We start from the raw sequence: 18,104 nt of genomic DNA, 5'->3' as shown, positions 1-18,104 counted from the left end.
TACGGATAGAAGGATAGAAGCCGCAGAAGAGTAGTTTGGAAATCAAAGCTTTGTGCCAGACTCTATCAAAAGCTTTTGATATATCCAAGGCAACAGCAGAAGTTTCACCAAAATCTCTAAAAGAGGATGACCAAGACTCAGTAAGGGAAGCCAGAAGATCACCAGTAGAGCGGCCTTGACAGAACCCATACTGGCGATAAGATAGAAGGTTGTGAAGTGAAAGATGTTTAAGAATCTTCCTGTTAAGGATAGATTCAAAGGCTTTAGATAGGCAGAAAATTAAAGCAATTGGACGATATTTAGAGGGACTAGAACGGTCACCCTTTTTAGGAACAGGCTGAATGTAGGCAAACTTCTAGCAAGAAGGAAAGGTAGATGTTGACAGACAGAGCTGAAAGAGTTTGACTAGGTAAGGTGCAAGCACAGAGGCACAGTTTCGGAGAACAATAGGAAGGACCCCATCAGGTCCATAAGCCTTCCAAGGGTTTAGGCCAGCGAGGACATGGAAAACATCATTATGAAGAATTTTAAAAGGTAGCATGAAGTAGTCAGAGGGAGGAACAAGCCCAGAATCGTCTAAGGTAGAGTTATTAGTAAAGTTTTGAGCGAAGAGTTCAGCTTTAGAAATGCATGTGATAGCAGTAGTACCATCTGGTTGAAATAAAGGAGGGAAAGAAGAAGAAGCAAAGTTAATGGAGATGTTTTTGGCTAGATGCCAGAAGTCACGAGGGAGGTTAAACACTTTCTGTTAATAAAGCAGTTTTTGGCTAGCTGGAGAACACGAGAACAAGTTGTGTTAAACCAAGCTTTGGAAGGTTCAGGTCGAGAAAAAGAGTGAGGAATATACGCCTCCATGCCAGACACTATCACCTTTGTTATGTGCTCAGCACACAAAGACGGGTCTCTGATACGGAAGCAGTAGTCATTCCAAGGAAAATCAGCAAAATACCCCCTCAGATCCCCACAATTAGCGAAAGCAAAACGCCAGAGGCACCTTCGCTTAGGAGGATCCTGAGGAAGGATTAGAGCGATAGGACAAGATACAGATATGAGAGTGTGGTCGGAGGAGCCCAACGGAGAAGAGAGAGTGACAGCATAAGCAGAAGGATTAGAGGTCAGGAAAAGGTCAAGAATGTTGGGCGTATCCCCAAGACGGTCAGGAATACGAGTTGGATGCGGCACCAATTGCTCTAGGTCATGGAGGATATTAGAGTTGAAGGATAGTTTACCAGGATGAACCAGGTGAACATTGAAGTCTCCAAGAATGGAGATCTCTGTAGAGGGGAAGAGAGTCAGAATGTGCTCCACTTTGGAAGGTAAGTAGTCAAAGAATTTCTTATAGTCAGAGGACTTGGGTGAGAGATATACGACACAGAAAGAGAGACTCTGTAGTCGTAGCTAGATGGTGGAAAACTCGGAAGATTCAAGAGCGTGGGCACGAGAGCAAGTTAGATCGTTGCGCACAAAACGCAACATCCAGCTTTGGATCGAAAATGAGGATAGAGAAAGTAGGAGGGAACAGAAAAGGGGCTACTGTCACTTGCCTCAGACACCTGAGTTTCAGTAAGGAAAAGAAGATGAGGTTTAGAAGGGGAGAGGTGGTGTTCTACAGATTGAAAATTAGATTTTAGACCACGAATCTTGCAGAAGTTAATGAAGAAAAAGTTGACAAGATACTTAGGGTCGTCGTCAGAAGGGCAGTCCGACCTGGGGGACATTTGTGGTCCCCTCCCCAGATGGGGACTCCGAGGCTGGTGTAGGAGTCGCCATGAATTTTTTTAATTTTGAGTGAAGGGTGTGTGTGTTATTACGTGCATGTAGCTTTGTATGGAGGAAGAGAGTTGTTTTTAGAGGGCAGGCTGTGACTGCCCCCTTGTGTTGTGAGACACAAAGGGAAACGTTCAGTGACGTCACAGCTGAGTTTAATAATAACTTCACAGCACCCACTGTTCCAGTGCTTTAGACCTTACTGGGGGTAATTATTGTTTCGGCAGGTGCCTACTGCCTCCTTCTCTTTTGGAGTCAAAAGCTTTTCATCTCATCAACTCCTCTCCTTTAAATGATTGTCTTCAGTCTCATTCTCATCGCCGCAATGTTGCATCTCTAGCTATCTTCTACCGGTATTTTCATGCTAACTGCTCTTGCTAACTGTATGCCTCCCCTCCTCCCGCGACTTTTTTCTATCTCTCACCCCTATTCTGTCCACCTCTCTAATGCAAGAGTTAACCATTATTCTCAGTCATTCATCCCTATCACTCGTAAACTCTGGAAATCCCTGCCTGCCTCTGTATTTTCACCTTCTTATGACTGGAATTCCTTTAAGCGGGAAATTTCAAAATCCTTATCCTTTAATTTTTGACTTTGGACCCTGTACGGGAATCGGCATCTCAGTAGGCTTTTTTTTTTTTTTTTTTTTTCTATTTTTGTTGCCTTTGACCGGTGTCCCTCCTACATAAAAAAAAGAAAAAATGTGTCACTGAAATACCACAACTACGGCTACGGTAGAGAAAGTGAAGACTCACCTTGGCTGACCTTCTCCTTCGTTTTGTCCACCTCGTCTTGGTACCACTCTGTTTGCTCCTCCAATTTCTTGTTAAGTGCCATCTGAGCTTCACATCGCAACTTGAATTCACTCTCTGTAACAGTGTATAGACATGAATCAATGAATATAAGTATCCGCCTATTCCTTCAGCACGTTACTCAAAATGATCCCACCTGCCCATCACTTATAAAACAACTGGCATGAAAAAATAATTTCATATATACCTCCTACTGCTGCATTTTGTTCAATATATGTTCTATTACATGCATACATACATACTACTACTACTACTACTACCAATACCACTACTGTACCAGGCTGATACCGTCTTGTAGCTGGTAACTAGGTACGGGGGTTTCCTCCTCCTGGTATCTTTGTATTTGTTGCTTTTCGGCAGATACATTTGATACAGAGCAAATACAGTGTAATGGGAGGATGTTCTGTAGTTGTTGTATTCCAAGGATGAAAAGATACACGATGTAGAACGGCTGCAGTATATTAATAAAAACAAAAGTGCTGTACAGAGATAAGGAGAGGCATCATCCACATGTCACCCCCAACGAGGCAGGGCGGACAGCACTGACTTGACCTCACTGACCACCTGGTAACGAGCCAGTCACTTCCGGGCGTCATGTTATGCCGCTTGGGGAAGGGGACGCCGTGAGGAATGCGTCCTAACCGGTGTGGCAGGATGAAATGTCCGGACAGCCCGAACGCCGATGTTATCATACAGACACTTGTTCGTGGAGCAGGGTGCGGTGAGCAGGTCTATCAAAGCGTCGAAGGGGGAGATTGTATGTAAGCGGGCGATATTTAATATAGCAATAGAGGTTCTGAGCCTTTTGCAAGCCGGGACCCCAAAAGCTGGTTCAGTGCAGTTGGGGCCCACCTCCTCCCTGCTCCACCCACTCAACCACTCCCAACTATGCCACCATAGATAGATGAAATGATATAGATATCTGATTTTGGCTAGGCATAACAGCTGCATCTTCTTTGCACTAATAGTCAGTGATCACGTGATTTTCCGTGATTTTTTTCTCCCTCCCGTCCTTTCCTCCCCCCCAGATAGTGTGCCCCGCCAAGTGGGCGCGTCCCTGGCTGAGAACCACTGTCAAGTAAACTATGATATTTTGGATCACTCGGCAGGATGTCGCGTCTGAAGTTCGATTTTATAGTTATACATTATCCTAATGCTCTTAAAGTCATGTCAATGCTAATAATGATAGTGTATCGGGAACATCAACGTATTACAAGATTACTGAGTAATAGAAATATTAGGATACTATAAGGAGAATATTAAAGAGATGTGGCTGACGTTCGTCATCATTCGGTTGTAGCTAGTTATCATTTCTTTTTTATTTCCTGCTGTAAAAAAAAAAGTTCGTTATCTATTATTACCGTTGTAAAGATATAAAATAAAATTCAAAAGACTCCCTTTATTCATGAGTCTAAACCTAACCCAGCCCAATCCTAACCTAGCCTAAACCAGTCTAGCGTGTTCAAGAGTGATTGGCACCTTCCTTCCAAACTTCGGAAACATGCGTCGGGTGCGGCGGGTTGCAAGTAGGTGTGCCACACGCACGTCTGGCAACGGCATCCGGACTCTCTGAAGATTTCATTCTACCACACCGGTAAAACGCTCGGCCACACCTATACTCTTTTTACTGTCGGAATAACGTTTAGGCGTTGGCTAAGCTCCATTAGCTACTCCGCTACATCACACAATTTCTCCTAAATATATAAGTTCTTTTTACTTTTTATGGAAATTCAAATGATAAGTATGAATTATTTAGCTCATCAAACCATGCAATGTTACGATTGGTTCGTGTTTTAATAAATAGTCTTTGTTTTACATAAATATCACATTTAACAACATAGTTTTGCGGCGTTGCTTATCGGTAGAGTCAGGTGACTCAGGTCTGAGAGAGGGGTGGCTCAGCCTCTCAGGAGTCACTCCCACATTGGAAGCAACCCAAAGGCGCTCTATTCACAACCGGGAGGGAGAAATTACTTAACACATGAACAGGTATTTTTTTCTGACGAGAAGGCCAATAGAGATCCTATCATTGCACCCTCCAGAGCAATGGCTGGAACAGCCAAAGCCATTAATGTGAGTGAGACGACATTGCGACGAATCTAATCTGCCCCCATCGAGATTATACGACACAATTACCACAAAGAAATAAAAAAAAAAAAAAAAATTCACACAGTGTCATACAACTAAAAGAGAGAGAGAGAGAGAGAGAGAGAGAGAGAGAGAGAGGTAGAAGCGTCGCCTGTCCTTTCCACCAAGGTGTTAAACCGATAACGGTGACCGGGCAACGGAACCAGTGATAATTGAACCAGTGACAATTCAACCACTGGACAGCTGAACCAGTGGACAACTTAACCAGTGGACAAGTGGACGAGTAGACTACTGAACCAGTGACAACTGAACCAGTGGACAACTGAATCAGTAGACTACTGAACCAGTGACAACTGAACCAGTGGACAACTGAACCACGAGCATATTCGGACACTTGAACTATGTTATCTGTTTGCCTACGACATCGTGGTCGGTTTCACAACATTCTCCGTCACTACTTTACTTCATGTTTCTTCAGTCTGGGAGAATCGAACGAGAAAAACCGCTCCTTTTATATTGTGGACATGAATACGCTGAGATCAGCATAGAACATTGGATGACTCCAGGAATCTCCTACTGGCGATGTCATTATTATCGCAAACATAAATGTTGTGGTAGTATGCAAACAGAAGGGGACAGGGTGACCAAGGGCCCCGGCGTTCATACGAGTACTCATCACGGCGACTCACTTGTCATGGTGGGGCGGTGGGGTGGGGGGGATGGAGTTGCTGAATTATGTTTAAGTGTTGTTTTTTTCTCTTTCTTTGTTGATTATTTTTTTTATTTTTATTTTTGAGGTATTTATTTATTTATTTATTTTGGGGTATTTATTTAAAGTTAGTATTGAATTACTTTTGCTTTGATTTAGTTTATTGTTCAATTTAGTTTCGATTTAGTTGTTGTTAATATATATATATATATATATATATATATATATATATATATATATATATATATATATATATATATATATATATATATATATATATATATTATACCTCAACTGACGTTCTTGTGCTCGGCCGGAATACGTACCCCGAGATCCAGTGACCTGTCTGGCAGTGTGGAACTATCAACCGAGAGAGTACCGGCTCTCTCGGAGTGAACATATGGCTCTGTGAGATCCTTAAACTAACATCCCAAAAGTACAATAATGAATAAATCCAGACATACTTATACACAAAAATAAATACAATTCAATCATCTAAAAACAAGAAAGATATAGTTGACTCTTCTTCCAGTCAACTATCAATCCCAACAGGCAATCTCTCAGAATTTTGGCCCAGTAGTCCCTAGGGGGGATACCTGAAGAACAAGGCGAAGTACGGGTTGTTAGGCTGTGGTAGTGTGGATGGCCGTGTTGAGTATTGTCTAGCACTGGACCAGCATCTTGGGCCAGCGGAGACGGTACCCCTGGCAGAGGGCAGTCAACATCGTCTTCAGGGTTTTGTGCTGGTGCTCAACAATGGCGTTATCTGAGACTATCACCCTGGGCCCACCAAATTCGGCTACATAATTTTTCGATTTTTCTGACTACCTCCTCAGTATTCTTACTTTTGAGGGGGTAAAACCTAGTGTACTTATTATAATTATCTACTACTACCTAAAGTTATTGATGCCTGCAGTCATGTCAGTTAAATCAGTTCCTATCCTTTCTAAAGGTTTACTTACTGCAGGTAGTTCCTTCCATTGTTGTTGAAGTCCTTGGTTTTCTTTAGTTTGATAGCATAGAGAGCACCTTTTGATATAGTTTTTTTTTTTTTTTTTACATCTACCATATTATAACAGTAAAAAAGATTCTTAGTCTTGGTTAATGTTTTCTTTTGGTCTAAATGGCTTGATTTTACATGTGCAAATATAAGGGCTTCCTCCTTAAGGCATCTTGGAACTACTAGGTTGAAATTTACACTGCCATCATTTTTTTTTTTTTTTTGTCACATAATACTCGTTCAATAAATCCTCATACATTGCAAACTGGGAGAGGGTTGTCAGGGGGTAGCATTTATTTGGAATCTGACTTCCCTCCAAGTATTCAGTCATGGTTCTCCATGTGTCCTCTTCCTTTTTTTATTATCTTAATTTCTGCTTTGGTTTTCCCCAGGTAGGCTAATTCATTAATCGGCTGGATTGTCGCCACATGCCTTGAAAGTTGGTCAGCCACATAAATGTATTTTCCCTTTACACAGGCAATGTCAAAATGATATTCTTTAATCTCAATTTTCCATCGGTTTATTCTTGGGGACTTACATCAGTGGTGACTATAAACATTTTTGAGAAATCTGCTCTTACCAACACGAGGGTCTCTATTAATTTTGTCTTAAGGGTTTCAAAAGACTATTGACATTTTTGGGTCCACTTAAACTTCACATTTGACCTGGTCAAGTTAGTGAGTGGGGCAGCAATAGTAGTGAAATTTTGAATGTTTCCTATAAAACTCGCACACGCCAATGAAACGTCATACTGCCTTTACTTTAGTGGAAGGTTTTATCTTTACTACTTCCTCTACATTTGCAGGGTCTGGACGATGGCCATTTTCTGAAACAATATGACATAAGAATTTTACCTCAGCTTGTCCAAATGTACACTTAGAAATGTTTAGTTTTGCTCCACTCTCAGTTTATCTAATCTGGTGGTTAAGGTATTAAAGTCATGGGCCCACACGATGACATCATCAAGGTAATTTCTGACCCAGCCTTCTCTTACTAGTGGAGCTAAGATTTGTGCAATTTGCCTATGGTACAAAATGGAAGTGGAGTACACTTGGTGTTCTTTTCTGGATGAATATTTACAGTAGTTCCAGTATTATTTTTAATATGGATTGTAATTAATTTTGATTGGTAAGGGAGCAGATTAACTTTTTTTGGACAGTCCTGAAATGGTCTTAGTTTTGCAAGGAATGACGGTGACCCTCTCTACTCATCGTCTTTTCTGGACAAAACTGATTAGAGCTTGTTCCTTATGATCCCAGGTTAGTTCATCTTTTCCCAAAACATCACAACTCAACAACAGCTCTGAACTCAGATAGCTATCCGGCACTAAGGGAATCCATTTTTTGCATACTTTTCTTCTTCTACTCGTATGTTCAACCACATTGAGCTCAGTATTCTTAAAAGGGTCCCTGTTACTCCTTTCAGGAGTAGCGTGCCACGTCTCTGATTAATCTCACAATTTACCATCCGTGCTGCTGATTGCTGAATTAAAGTGTAGCCACTACCGGTGTCGCTAATCGTTGGTTTACAATGATGGATATGGTAGGGGAAGTATTTTCCTGTACTAGTCAACTACAGTATCTGGTCTTTGGTGGTTCCCAACACTCCTGGGCGATAAGTGCACCACTTTTTCCTACTACCTTTTTTCATCAAACTTTCTATTTTCTTTGACAATTCTTTAATTTGGGTTAGTAAGGTATTCTGATCAGACTGGTTTTTCTTGATCCACCTTTCCTTGACTCTTGTTTACTGCATACATTTCTGAATATGATTTTACCAAAAAATAATTGTCTCGTTTAACTCTATCCATAAATTTAGTTAGAGGGTAGGTCTCTTCTAAGAAGGCCTCCAGTTTCTCTTAGGTCTCGGGAAGTAATTCATGACAAAGCTTTCTTTTTATTGTTTGGTCTCTACTGGGAAATTCTTCTTAGGGAAATTAATTTCTTTTACTGCATATTGACATCTAAATTTGTGATTAAAAGAGTAAAGAGTTGCTGCCATGCCCTGTCAAAATTCATCTCAGAGGTAAATTCATTTTGAAGAAAAGTTTTGAGGGAATCCCAGGCGTGACACAAATTTTTCTGTTGTTGATTTTGCACTAACAAGGCAATTTGAGGGTTCAACCTACACTTGGCAATCTGCACTCTAACTTCATCATCTGGGGAAACATGTTCTACTCTTTAAAAGAACATGTATAGTTTTTCTCCTAAAACCTTGGGTGGTGAAGCCATGCTCCTCTTCAAACTTTCAATTGTGTCATTCTAATGAACAATTGTCTCACATAAGGCAGTTATTTTATATTGCAAATCCTCCATTGTCAGCTGATGGGTTTCCTCTGTTGTAAATTTTGACTCTAGGGGATCCATTTTTACTAGTTATGTGTGGACTTCAGTGATGGGTTAGTTTCCGGCAAGGATTCGAATCCTTTTTACTTACTGTGACAGGGTTAGCAGCAATTGTCCGGTAACATAGCCACCACTAATGTCCCTTACTCTGATTCATTGTCTGAAAGATATTACCTGATGCACTGAACAATTTTGCCCCGGATTAGTTCTTTCCCCTCTTCTGTAAAGTGTACCCTATCAGATGACATCTGGTTCTAACAACACCAGTGATGCACACATTCCTGGGTCCAATTTCGTAACTCATATACCCTATTATCATAAATAAAGAGACAAGCTTTACCTTTTGGTACTTTATAAATTCTTACTTCAGCCCCTGGTACATCCAAATCTTGGGGCAACTGACTCACAAAACTAATTCTCTCCCTTTCCCTGCTAAGCGTGCCTCACTCCAGATAACAGATTCATCCCACCGCTAAGCCACTAATGTCACGTGGGGGTGGGGGGGGTGTTGTTGCTGGGTTAAGGTTAAGGTTAAGGTTTCTGTGTTGATTTTTTTTTTTTTTTACTTAAATTTTGCGGTATTTATCTAAAGTTAGTATTAAATTACTTTTGCTCTGATTTAGTTTATTGTTCAATTTAGTTTTGATTTAGTTGTTGTTAATAGATATAGAAATAAGAAAGTAAAAAAAGATTAGCTGCCACCAGTCATAGTTTTTGCCCAATAATTTTGACTTTGCTTTATATGGTAGCATTTTTAGCACTGGAAAAACTCCATGACAACCAGATTGAGTTTTAATGAGGTTAGCTTCAAAATAAATAGTTTTCAAATTATTTTCTCTCCTGATTCAACAATGAGTTGTGGGGCCTCCTATACCAGGGACTATGATAACTAATAAGTTCATAATAATAATAATAATAATAATAATAATAATAATAATAATAATAATAATGATAATAATAATAATAATAATAATAATAATAATAATTTAAACGAATATATTATAACAAGTAATTGGTGCCTCAAGGGTTTGCCTTTATCTTTTTTATTGAAAACACCCAAACTGTGTAGATGTTACATTTAATTGTATGTGTATCACATATTATCTTATAGAACAATTTTTCTGTTTACATTCTAAATTTTGTTTATCATCCCTAAAAAAAAAAAAAAAATGAATAAAATAATAATATCTAATAGTATCTAAATATTAACAAAGAGTTTCTCTCAAAATACATACTATCATCAGTTCTGACATATTTTCTCTTAACCTACAATGTTTTGTGATTGGGTTTTTTCATGTGATTGGCCCAGGAGAACCCGGTAATATGGTTATTTTCCATTTACCTTGTAAACCAAGGGATATTGCTCCGCACCATGTCCAAACATCAACAACTAATTGGACGATTTGCAGCTTACAATTTCATTTAATTTTCTTATTCTAAAGTTTTACTGATTCCAAAAGTATATACAAAGTTTTGTTTACATAACGAAGAAAGTAAATTTTTATATTTATGACCGTTCCTTTAGGTTATAAAATCTATTTCATGGAATTATTATAATTTGGATAGTATTGCCTTCATTTTATTTTTTTTCTAATTGCTATTTTGTCCCATGAAACACTAACTGCCCAAGTACAGCAGGTGATGACTACACTGCACTCGTTTGCCGAAGGCAAACAGTGTAAGAAACTCTGTAGCAAATGCTGTAACTTCTACCTGTGACGTCATGCAACGGCTGCCAAGAAAATCATCATGCACGCAAATCGTTGAAGGTATGATACTCTTTTCCCTATCAAACTTTGGAACCACTTCGAGGACATAGCAACGCAGCTCACAGGGGATTCCCCTACTCAGCCAACGTCCAAACGTTCTTCCATCAGTAAAAAGAGTATAGCTGCGGCCTCGCAACAAACAAAACCTGAAATAATGGGATGACGCAAGCACACTGGGTGACACACAGGCCACATCCCATGGGAAAATATACTTGTATATGTGTGTGTGTGTGTGTGTGTGTGTGTGTGTGTGTGTGTGTGTGTGTGTGTGTGTGTGTATGTGTGTGATGATTGAAGAAAAAAAACATAATCTTAATAAAAAAGAACGTGAAAGATGTGTATGAATGTGTTATTCGTGCTTACCTGTGTAATACAACAATGGCACAAGCTGAGCTGGGGAAGCTAGCAACAGGGCGCAAAAGAATATTGCCAAAACCAATCACAGAGGCAGAAAAACACGTGGTGTATGCACTAGTCAATCACAACGATCAGACGGTTGTGACGTCAGAAGAGCAAAAAAAAAAAAAAAAACGCACTGGCCAATCACGAGGTTCACACATCTGTGACGTCGGAACAGCGAGCATGCACTGACCAATCGCAAGTTCGACACAGGTGCGACGTCAGAACAGCGAGTACACAATAGCTAATCACAAGGATTACACAGACGTGATGTCAAAACAGTGAGCACACACTGGCGAATTACAAGCAAGGAAAACATTGATATCACTATAAAGCCTCATACAAAGAGAATGGCGTATTTTGCCATAAAAAAAAAAAAAAAAATGGAAAAGTAAAATTGCACTTGTGAAAACGCTATAATAACACCAAATCCTAGCCCAAAGCTGCAGACATCAGGAAAGATGGCGACGATATAAGCTGGCAGGATACAAGGAAGCCAACAGGAACAGCCAGGCGCAGGAAAGTATAAGCTGTTGGGAACTTAAAAAAAGGGCAGGCCGGCAGGAGAAAAGACCGACCCACGGTCTGCAAGTAGCAGCAGAGGGCATCGGAGACGTTGTCCATGTCGAGTGTGGGTGACCGAGGCAGGTATATGTAAGCCATCAGCAGAAAGCCAACACGGTCAGCAGATCACGTGGAGCAGTGTTGCCCTAACACGACGCCAGAGAAAGCCACAATGCAACAGGTAGCAGGTAGCACCTAAGCAACTCAAGTCGGACGATGAAGGCCGAAGTAGCTATCAAGAGCGAGCAGCGGCACGTCGGAGGCAGTGAAAACTTGTAGTGGGCAAGAATGACGCACGGAACGTTGCATCGCAAAGGTGACTTCCTATTTCACCGCTTGCTACCATTTTTTGTACTGGTTGAGTTGCTTGTAGTAGTTCATGTAGTTGCAGTAGTCCATGTCTTCCCAAGAGTGAAGGAAAACGCGATATAGAAGACTGCAGTATATTAATATAAAAATATCGTACGTAAATAAAGCAGAGCCGCCAGCCGCACGTCCGCCCACCTAGGCAGAGCAGACAGGAATGACCTCCCTGCCCACGTGGCCGGGTTGGGTCATGGCTTCAGGTCACAGACCGGCGCCGTGGGGATGGAACGCTGCACGGGGCGATGTCGAAGCCGATACAAGTGTGTGTGTATGTGTGTGTGTGTGTGTGTGTGTGTGTGTGTGTGTGTGTGTGTGTGTGTGTGTGTGTGTGTGTGTGTGTGTGTGTGTACCGATATAATATATATATATATATATATATATATATATATATATATATATATATATATATATATATATATATATATATATATATATATATATATATATATATATATATATATACATACATACATATATATATATATATATATATATATATATATATATATATATATATATATATATATATATATATATATATATATATATACATACATATATATATATATATATATATATATATATATATATATATATATATATATATATATATATATATATATATATATATATATATATATATATATATATATATTACTACTCTACTCGATATAATAGACATATATTACTATTACTATAACAATAGCAGCAACAACTACTACTACTACTACTTCGTACTCAGAGGAATGTGGCACTCCTCACTTCTATCAGGTGACAGCTCACACTTCACCTCACCCCTCCATGTGAATCTGTCCCTTGCGGAAACACCTGCGCATACATTTCTCTCCATTTCATCCCTTGGATTACCACACAAGCTTACGTTAATCCCTCCGTCTATGTTCTCCGTTTATGTTCCCCCTTGCTGTTCGCCGATGTTAACCTCTGATCTGTAGCAAATAAATAGCGACTGACCTTTCCATCGAGGAGTGCAGGACAAGACTCTGGAGGGAGCACATACCGTATTATTCGTCCTACACCAAATAAACGTCTAACACTGCAATATGTAACTCTTTTACCCCATACCCCCATCCTGAGAGAAGCTGGATGGGAGGAGGACGTACGTACCATTCCCTGTACATGTCTGTAGCAGAGGTACCACGACGGTACATGGGATGCCATCGGTAGTACGGTACATATGGAATACCCTTCGACTCACGACCAACTGAACTTGATCTCGACCTCTTCAGTTTATTCACACACAGCCGAGTGACGTTCGCCAATGAAATACAAGTTATAATCATAGATTCACGTGAAGTTCGTGGCGACAGGGAAAAAGGTGTGAAGAGAGATGGAGACAAGATAAAGATTATCATAGGCCCTTGTGATAATCCGAGAAGAAAATGTGCACATGAAATTGTATACTGATATCGAAGTGAAGGAAAAAGTGTTTGGACGGGTGAGCTGAAGTCGAGCAATGATCGGGTCAGGTCAGGATGATAGGATGCTGTGTATAATGTAGTAGCAATAGTATGGCACAATACTACTGTATATATGCTATACTGTCTCACTGAAATGTCTCTTTCAAATGACAGCGCCCACGTCGAGCCGAACGCACCTGACATCAGTCCACCAATGCAAACACTTCCTCTCTTTTCTTCGTAGGACTGTCACAATGTCACAAGGCCCCATATTAATTACTCTGTCTCTGTTTTCACTCTACAGACACTCTCCCACCACAAACTCAACGTGGACCTATGATTTGTTTGATGTATGTCTTTCGTTCGTAAGTCATAAATGAAGGCTAACGTCCCCAACGTGGATCGAGGGGCATTCACACAGTCTGTATTCTCTGTACTAAAATGTACTGACAAAGGATCAGGATGCTCCATCAGCTTATCAGCTCTCATCATGTAGGTGTTCTGAGATGTCTCCGCCAGTTTTTCTCACCCCCCCAGCTGCTAACTCTGTACAAGGGCCTTATCCGTCCATGTATGGAGTATGCTTCACATGTCTGGGGGGGGTTCCACTCATACTGCTCTTCTAGACAGGGTGGAATCAAAAGCTTTTCGTCTCATCAACTCCTCTCCTCTAACTGACTGTCTTCAGCCCCTCTCTCACCGCCGCAATGTTGCATATCTAGCTGTCTTCTACCGCTATTTTCATGCCAACTGCTCTTCTGATCTTGCTAACTGCATGCCTCCCCTCCTTCCGCGGCCTCGCTGCACAAGACTTTCTTCTTTCTCTCACCCCTATTCTGTCCACCTCTCTAACGCAAGAGTTAACCAGTATTCTCAATCATTCATCCCTTTCTCTGGTAAACTCTGGAACTCCCTGCCTTCTTCTGTATTTCCACCTACCTATGACTTGAATTCCTTCAAGAGGGAGGTTTCAAGACACTTATCCACCAATTTTTGACCACTGCTTTGACTCTTTTATGGGACTGGCATTTCAGTGGGCATTTTTTTTTTATTAGATTTTTGTTGCCCTTGGCCAGTATCCTTCCTACATAAAAAAAAAAAAGGATGGAGACAACAAAAACAATGAAGGACGCAACAGAAGATGGAGTCCGTCATGCCAAAGTACCAACACAAGGGGAACCAGTGACCAACAGCGGCTGAGATGACTATGGTCTGACCATTTTGAATTGAGTGTTTGGGCATTGTCCTTTCTGGGGGTTCCCCAGCCTGCGGCTCTGCTACACTTACACCAAGATACGCCCCCATGTCAGGTGCTTCCTACCTCAAAAATCAACGGTGTTGTAGTATACATACATTGTGATGCTCTAAAAATGCAAGTTAGTGTAATATATATATATATATATATATATATATATATATATATATATATATATATATATATATATATATATATATATATATATATATATATATATATATATATATATATATATATATATATATATATATATATATATATATATATATATATATATATATATATATATATATATATATATATATATATATATATATATATATATATATATATATATATATATATATATATATATATATATATATATATATATATATATATATATATATATATATATATATATATATATATATATATATATAATATATATATATATATATATATATATATATATATATATATATATATATATATATATATATATATATATATGAGAGTTGGATTGTTTTTTTTTTATGTTTTTTTTTTTTTTGCAAGTACCACAATAATTGGCAACTTTTCCTTCAAGCACTTTTCCTCCTGTCACTTTTCCATGGGTGACCGAGTGAGATCACACGGTCAGACTGACCGTGTTAATCCATAAGTTACTTCCTCTCGCGCCGCCAGCCAGGATGGAAGCTACCTCTCCCGGTCGTTCTTGTCACCTCCACAGCCGAGAAAAAAAAAGAGCTTATTTACTCTGTAAATAATTATTTTGGGAAAGAAAACACCATAGTTTGAGGGAAATATCATATCTAGAAGGAAACTATCACATTTAAACGAAATTCACAATGGAGAGAGAGAGAGAGAGAGAGAGAGAGAGAGAGAGAGAGAGAGAGAGAGAGAGAGAGAGAGAGAGAGAGAGAGAGAGAGAGAGCAGATTGATTGACAGGCAGATTTTTTTTTCTCAAATTTTAATGATTCATAGGCCAGTATAGATCTTTAATAGGAATAAATTTGCATGAAATGTAAATTGTATATGCAGAGAGAGAGAGAAAAAGAGAGAGAGAGAGAGAGAGAGAGAGAGAGAGAGAGAGAGAGAGAGAGAGAGAGAGAGAGAGAGAGAGAGAGAGAGAGAGAGAGAGGTAGTTTGACTGACAGGTAGGAGATTTTTTCTCAAATTCTAATGATTCATAAGCAAGTATAGATCTCTGATGGAAATAAATTTGCATGAAATGTAGATTGTATATGCAGAGGTGTCCCACAAAAGGTACTTAAGCCTTCCATCACCAGAATCTCATGCACTTTATATTTCTGCCTGGAACCATGCCAAGTCTGTTCTCCAACTAGCCAAAAACTCATTCATTAACAGAAAGTGTCAAAACCTTTCAAGATCTAACTCCTCTCGTGACTTCTGGCATCTAGCCAAAAATATCTCCAATAACTTTGCTTCTTCTTCTTTCCCTCCTTTATTTCAACCAGATGGCACTACTGCTATCACATCTATTTCTAAAGCTAAACTTTTCGTTCAAACCTTTGCTAAAAACTCTACCTTGGATGATTCTGGGCTTGTTCCTCCCTCTCCTCCTTTCTCTGACTACTTCATTACTATTAAAATTCTTCGCAATGATGTTTTCCATGCCCTTGCTGGCCTAAACCCTCGGAAGGCTTACGGATCAGATGGGGTCCCTCCTATTGTTCTCCGAAATTGTACCTCCGTGCTTGCACCTTGCCTAGTCAAACTCTTTCAGCTCTGTCTGTCAACATTTACCTTTCCTTCTTGCTAGAAGTTTGCCTACATTCAACCTGTTCCTAAAAAAGGTGACCGTTCTAGTCCCTCTAACTACCGTCCTATTGCTTTAATTTCCTGCCTATCTAAAGTTTTTTCAATCTATCCTCAACAGGAAGATTCTTAAATATCTATCACTTCACAACCTTCTATCTGATCGCCGGTATGGGTTCTGTCAAGGCCGCTCTACTGGTGATCTTCTGGCTTTCCTTACTGAGTCTTGGTCATCCTCTTTTAGAGATTTTGGTGAAACTTTTGCTGTTGCCTTGCACATATCAAAAGCTTTTGATAGAGTTTGGCACAAAGCTTTGATTTCCAAACTACCCTCCTACGGCTTCTATCCTTCTCTCTGACACTTCATCTTAAGTTTTCTTTCTGACCGTCCTATTGCTGCTGTGGTAGACGGTCACTGTTCTTCTCCTAAATCTATTAACCGAGGTGTTCCTCAGGGTTCTGTCCTGTTACCCACTCTCTTCTTATTATTCATTAATGATCTTCTAAACCAAACTTCTTCTCCTATCCACTCCTACGCTGATGATACCACCCTGCACTTTTCCACGTCTTTTCATAGACGTCCAACCCTTCAGGAGGTAAACTTTTCACGCAGGGAAGCCACAGAACGCTTGACTTCTGATCTTTCTAAAACTTCTCATTGGGGCAGAGCAAATTTGGTGTTGTTCAATGCCTCAAAAACTCAATTCCTCCATCTATCAACTCGACACAACCTTCCAGACAACTATCCCCTCTTCTTCAATGACACTCAACTGTCCCCCGCTTCTACACTGAACATCCTTGGTCTGTCCTTAACTTATAATCTGAACTCGAAACTTCACATCTCATCTCAAGCTAAAACAGCTTCTATTAAGTTAGGCGTTCTGAGAAGTCTCCGCCAGTTTTTCTCACTCCCCCAGCTGCTAACTCTGTACAAGGGCTTTATTCGTCCATGTATGGAGTATGCTTCACATGTCTGGGGGGGTTCCACTCATACTGCTCTTCTAGACAGGGTGGAATCAAAAGCTTTTCGTCTCATCAACTCCTCTCCTCTAACTGACTGTCTTTAGTCTCTCTCTCATCCCCGCAATGTTGCATCTCTAGCTGTTTTCTACCGCTGTTTTCATGCTAACTGCTCTTCTGATCTTGCTAACTGCATGCCTCCCCTCCTCCTATGGCCTCGCTGCACAAGCCTTTCTTCTTTCTCTCACTCCTATTCTGTCCACCTCTCTAACGCAAGAGTTAACCAGTATTCTCAATCATTCATTCCTTTCTTTGGTAAACTGTGGAACTCCCTACCTGCTTCTGTATTTCCACCTTCATATTACTTGAATTCCTTCAAGAGGGAGGTTTGAAAACACTTTTCCATCAATTTTTGACTACTACTTTGACCCTTTTATGGGACTGGCATTTCAGTGGGCATTTTTTTTTATTGGATTTTTGTTGCCCTTGGCCAGTGTCCCTCCTATATAGAAAGAGAGAGAGAGAGAGAGAGAGAGAGAGAGAGAGAGAGAGAGAGAGAGAGAGAGAGAGAGAGAGAGAGAGAGAGAGAGAGAGAGAGAGAGAGAGAGAGAGAGGGTGGGGGAGGAGGTTATCAGTGCAATAATTGGCCCAGTACAATGTTTGGCAGCGCCGCAGATCGGGGAATCCCCGGAAAAGACAACGCCCAAAAGCCCAACTCAGAATGGTCAGACCATACATGAATGGTGTCAGATGTGAAGCTGATGGTACAATATCATGCCACGTTACCCTCTCCCACCTGCAGGGGCTGCTTGGGTCAGGAAATAAGACAGTTTATTGGAATTAAGATGTCATCCTTAGACCAGTGGCTGGAAGGCACATCTGCTGTA

At 40.1% G+C, this 18,104-nt stretch overlaps 1 protein-coding gene across 2 annotated transcripts in view; it reads right to left on the bottom strand.

The window, feature by feature from the left end:
* LOC135106428 (uncharacterized) overlaps positions 1-18,104 on the bottom strand; it is an 88,439-nt gene that overhangs the window by 31,225 nt on the left and 39,110 nt on the right. For both annotated transcript variants that reach the window (XM_064015434.1, XM_064015435.1), the window contains one exon: positions 2,523-2,636. In XM_064015434.1, coding sequence (XP_063871504.1) covers positions 2,523-2,636 — 114 coding nt within the window. The remainder of the gene's footprint in view (positions 1-2,522; positions 2,637-18,104) is intronic.

The sequence above is a fragment of the Scylla paramamosain genome, chromosome 13, assembly GCF_035594125.1.
Source record: "Scylla paramamosain isolate STU-SP2022 chromosome 13, ASM3559412v1, whole genome shotgun sequence".
Classification (NCBI taxonomy): domain Eukaryota; kingdom Metazoa; phylum Arthropoda; class Malacostraca; order Decapoda; family Portunidae; genus Scylla; species Scylla paramamosain.
The sequence above is the reverse complement of the archived record's forward strand: the minus strand, read 5'-3'. Positions and strand labels throughout refer to the sequence as shown.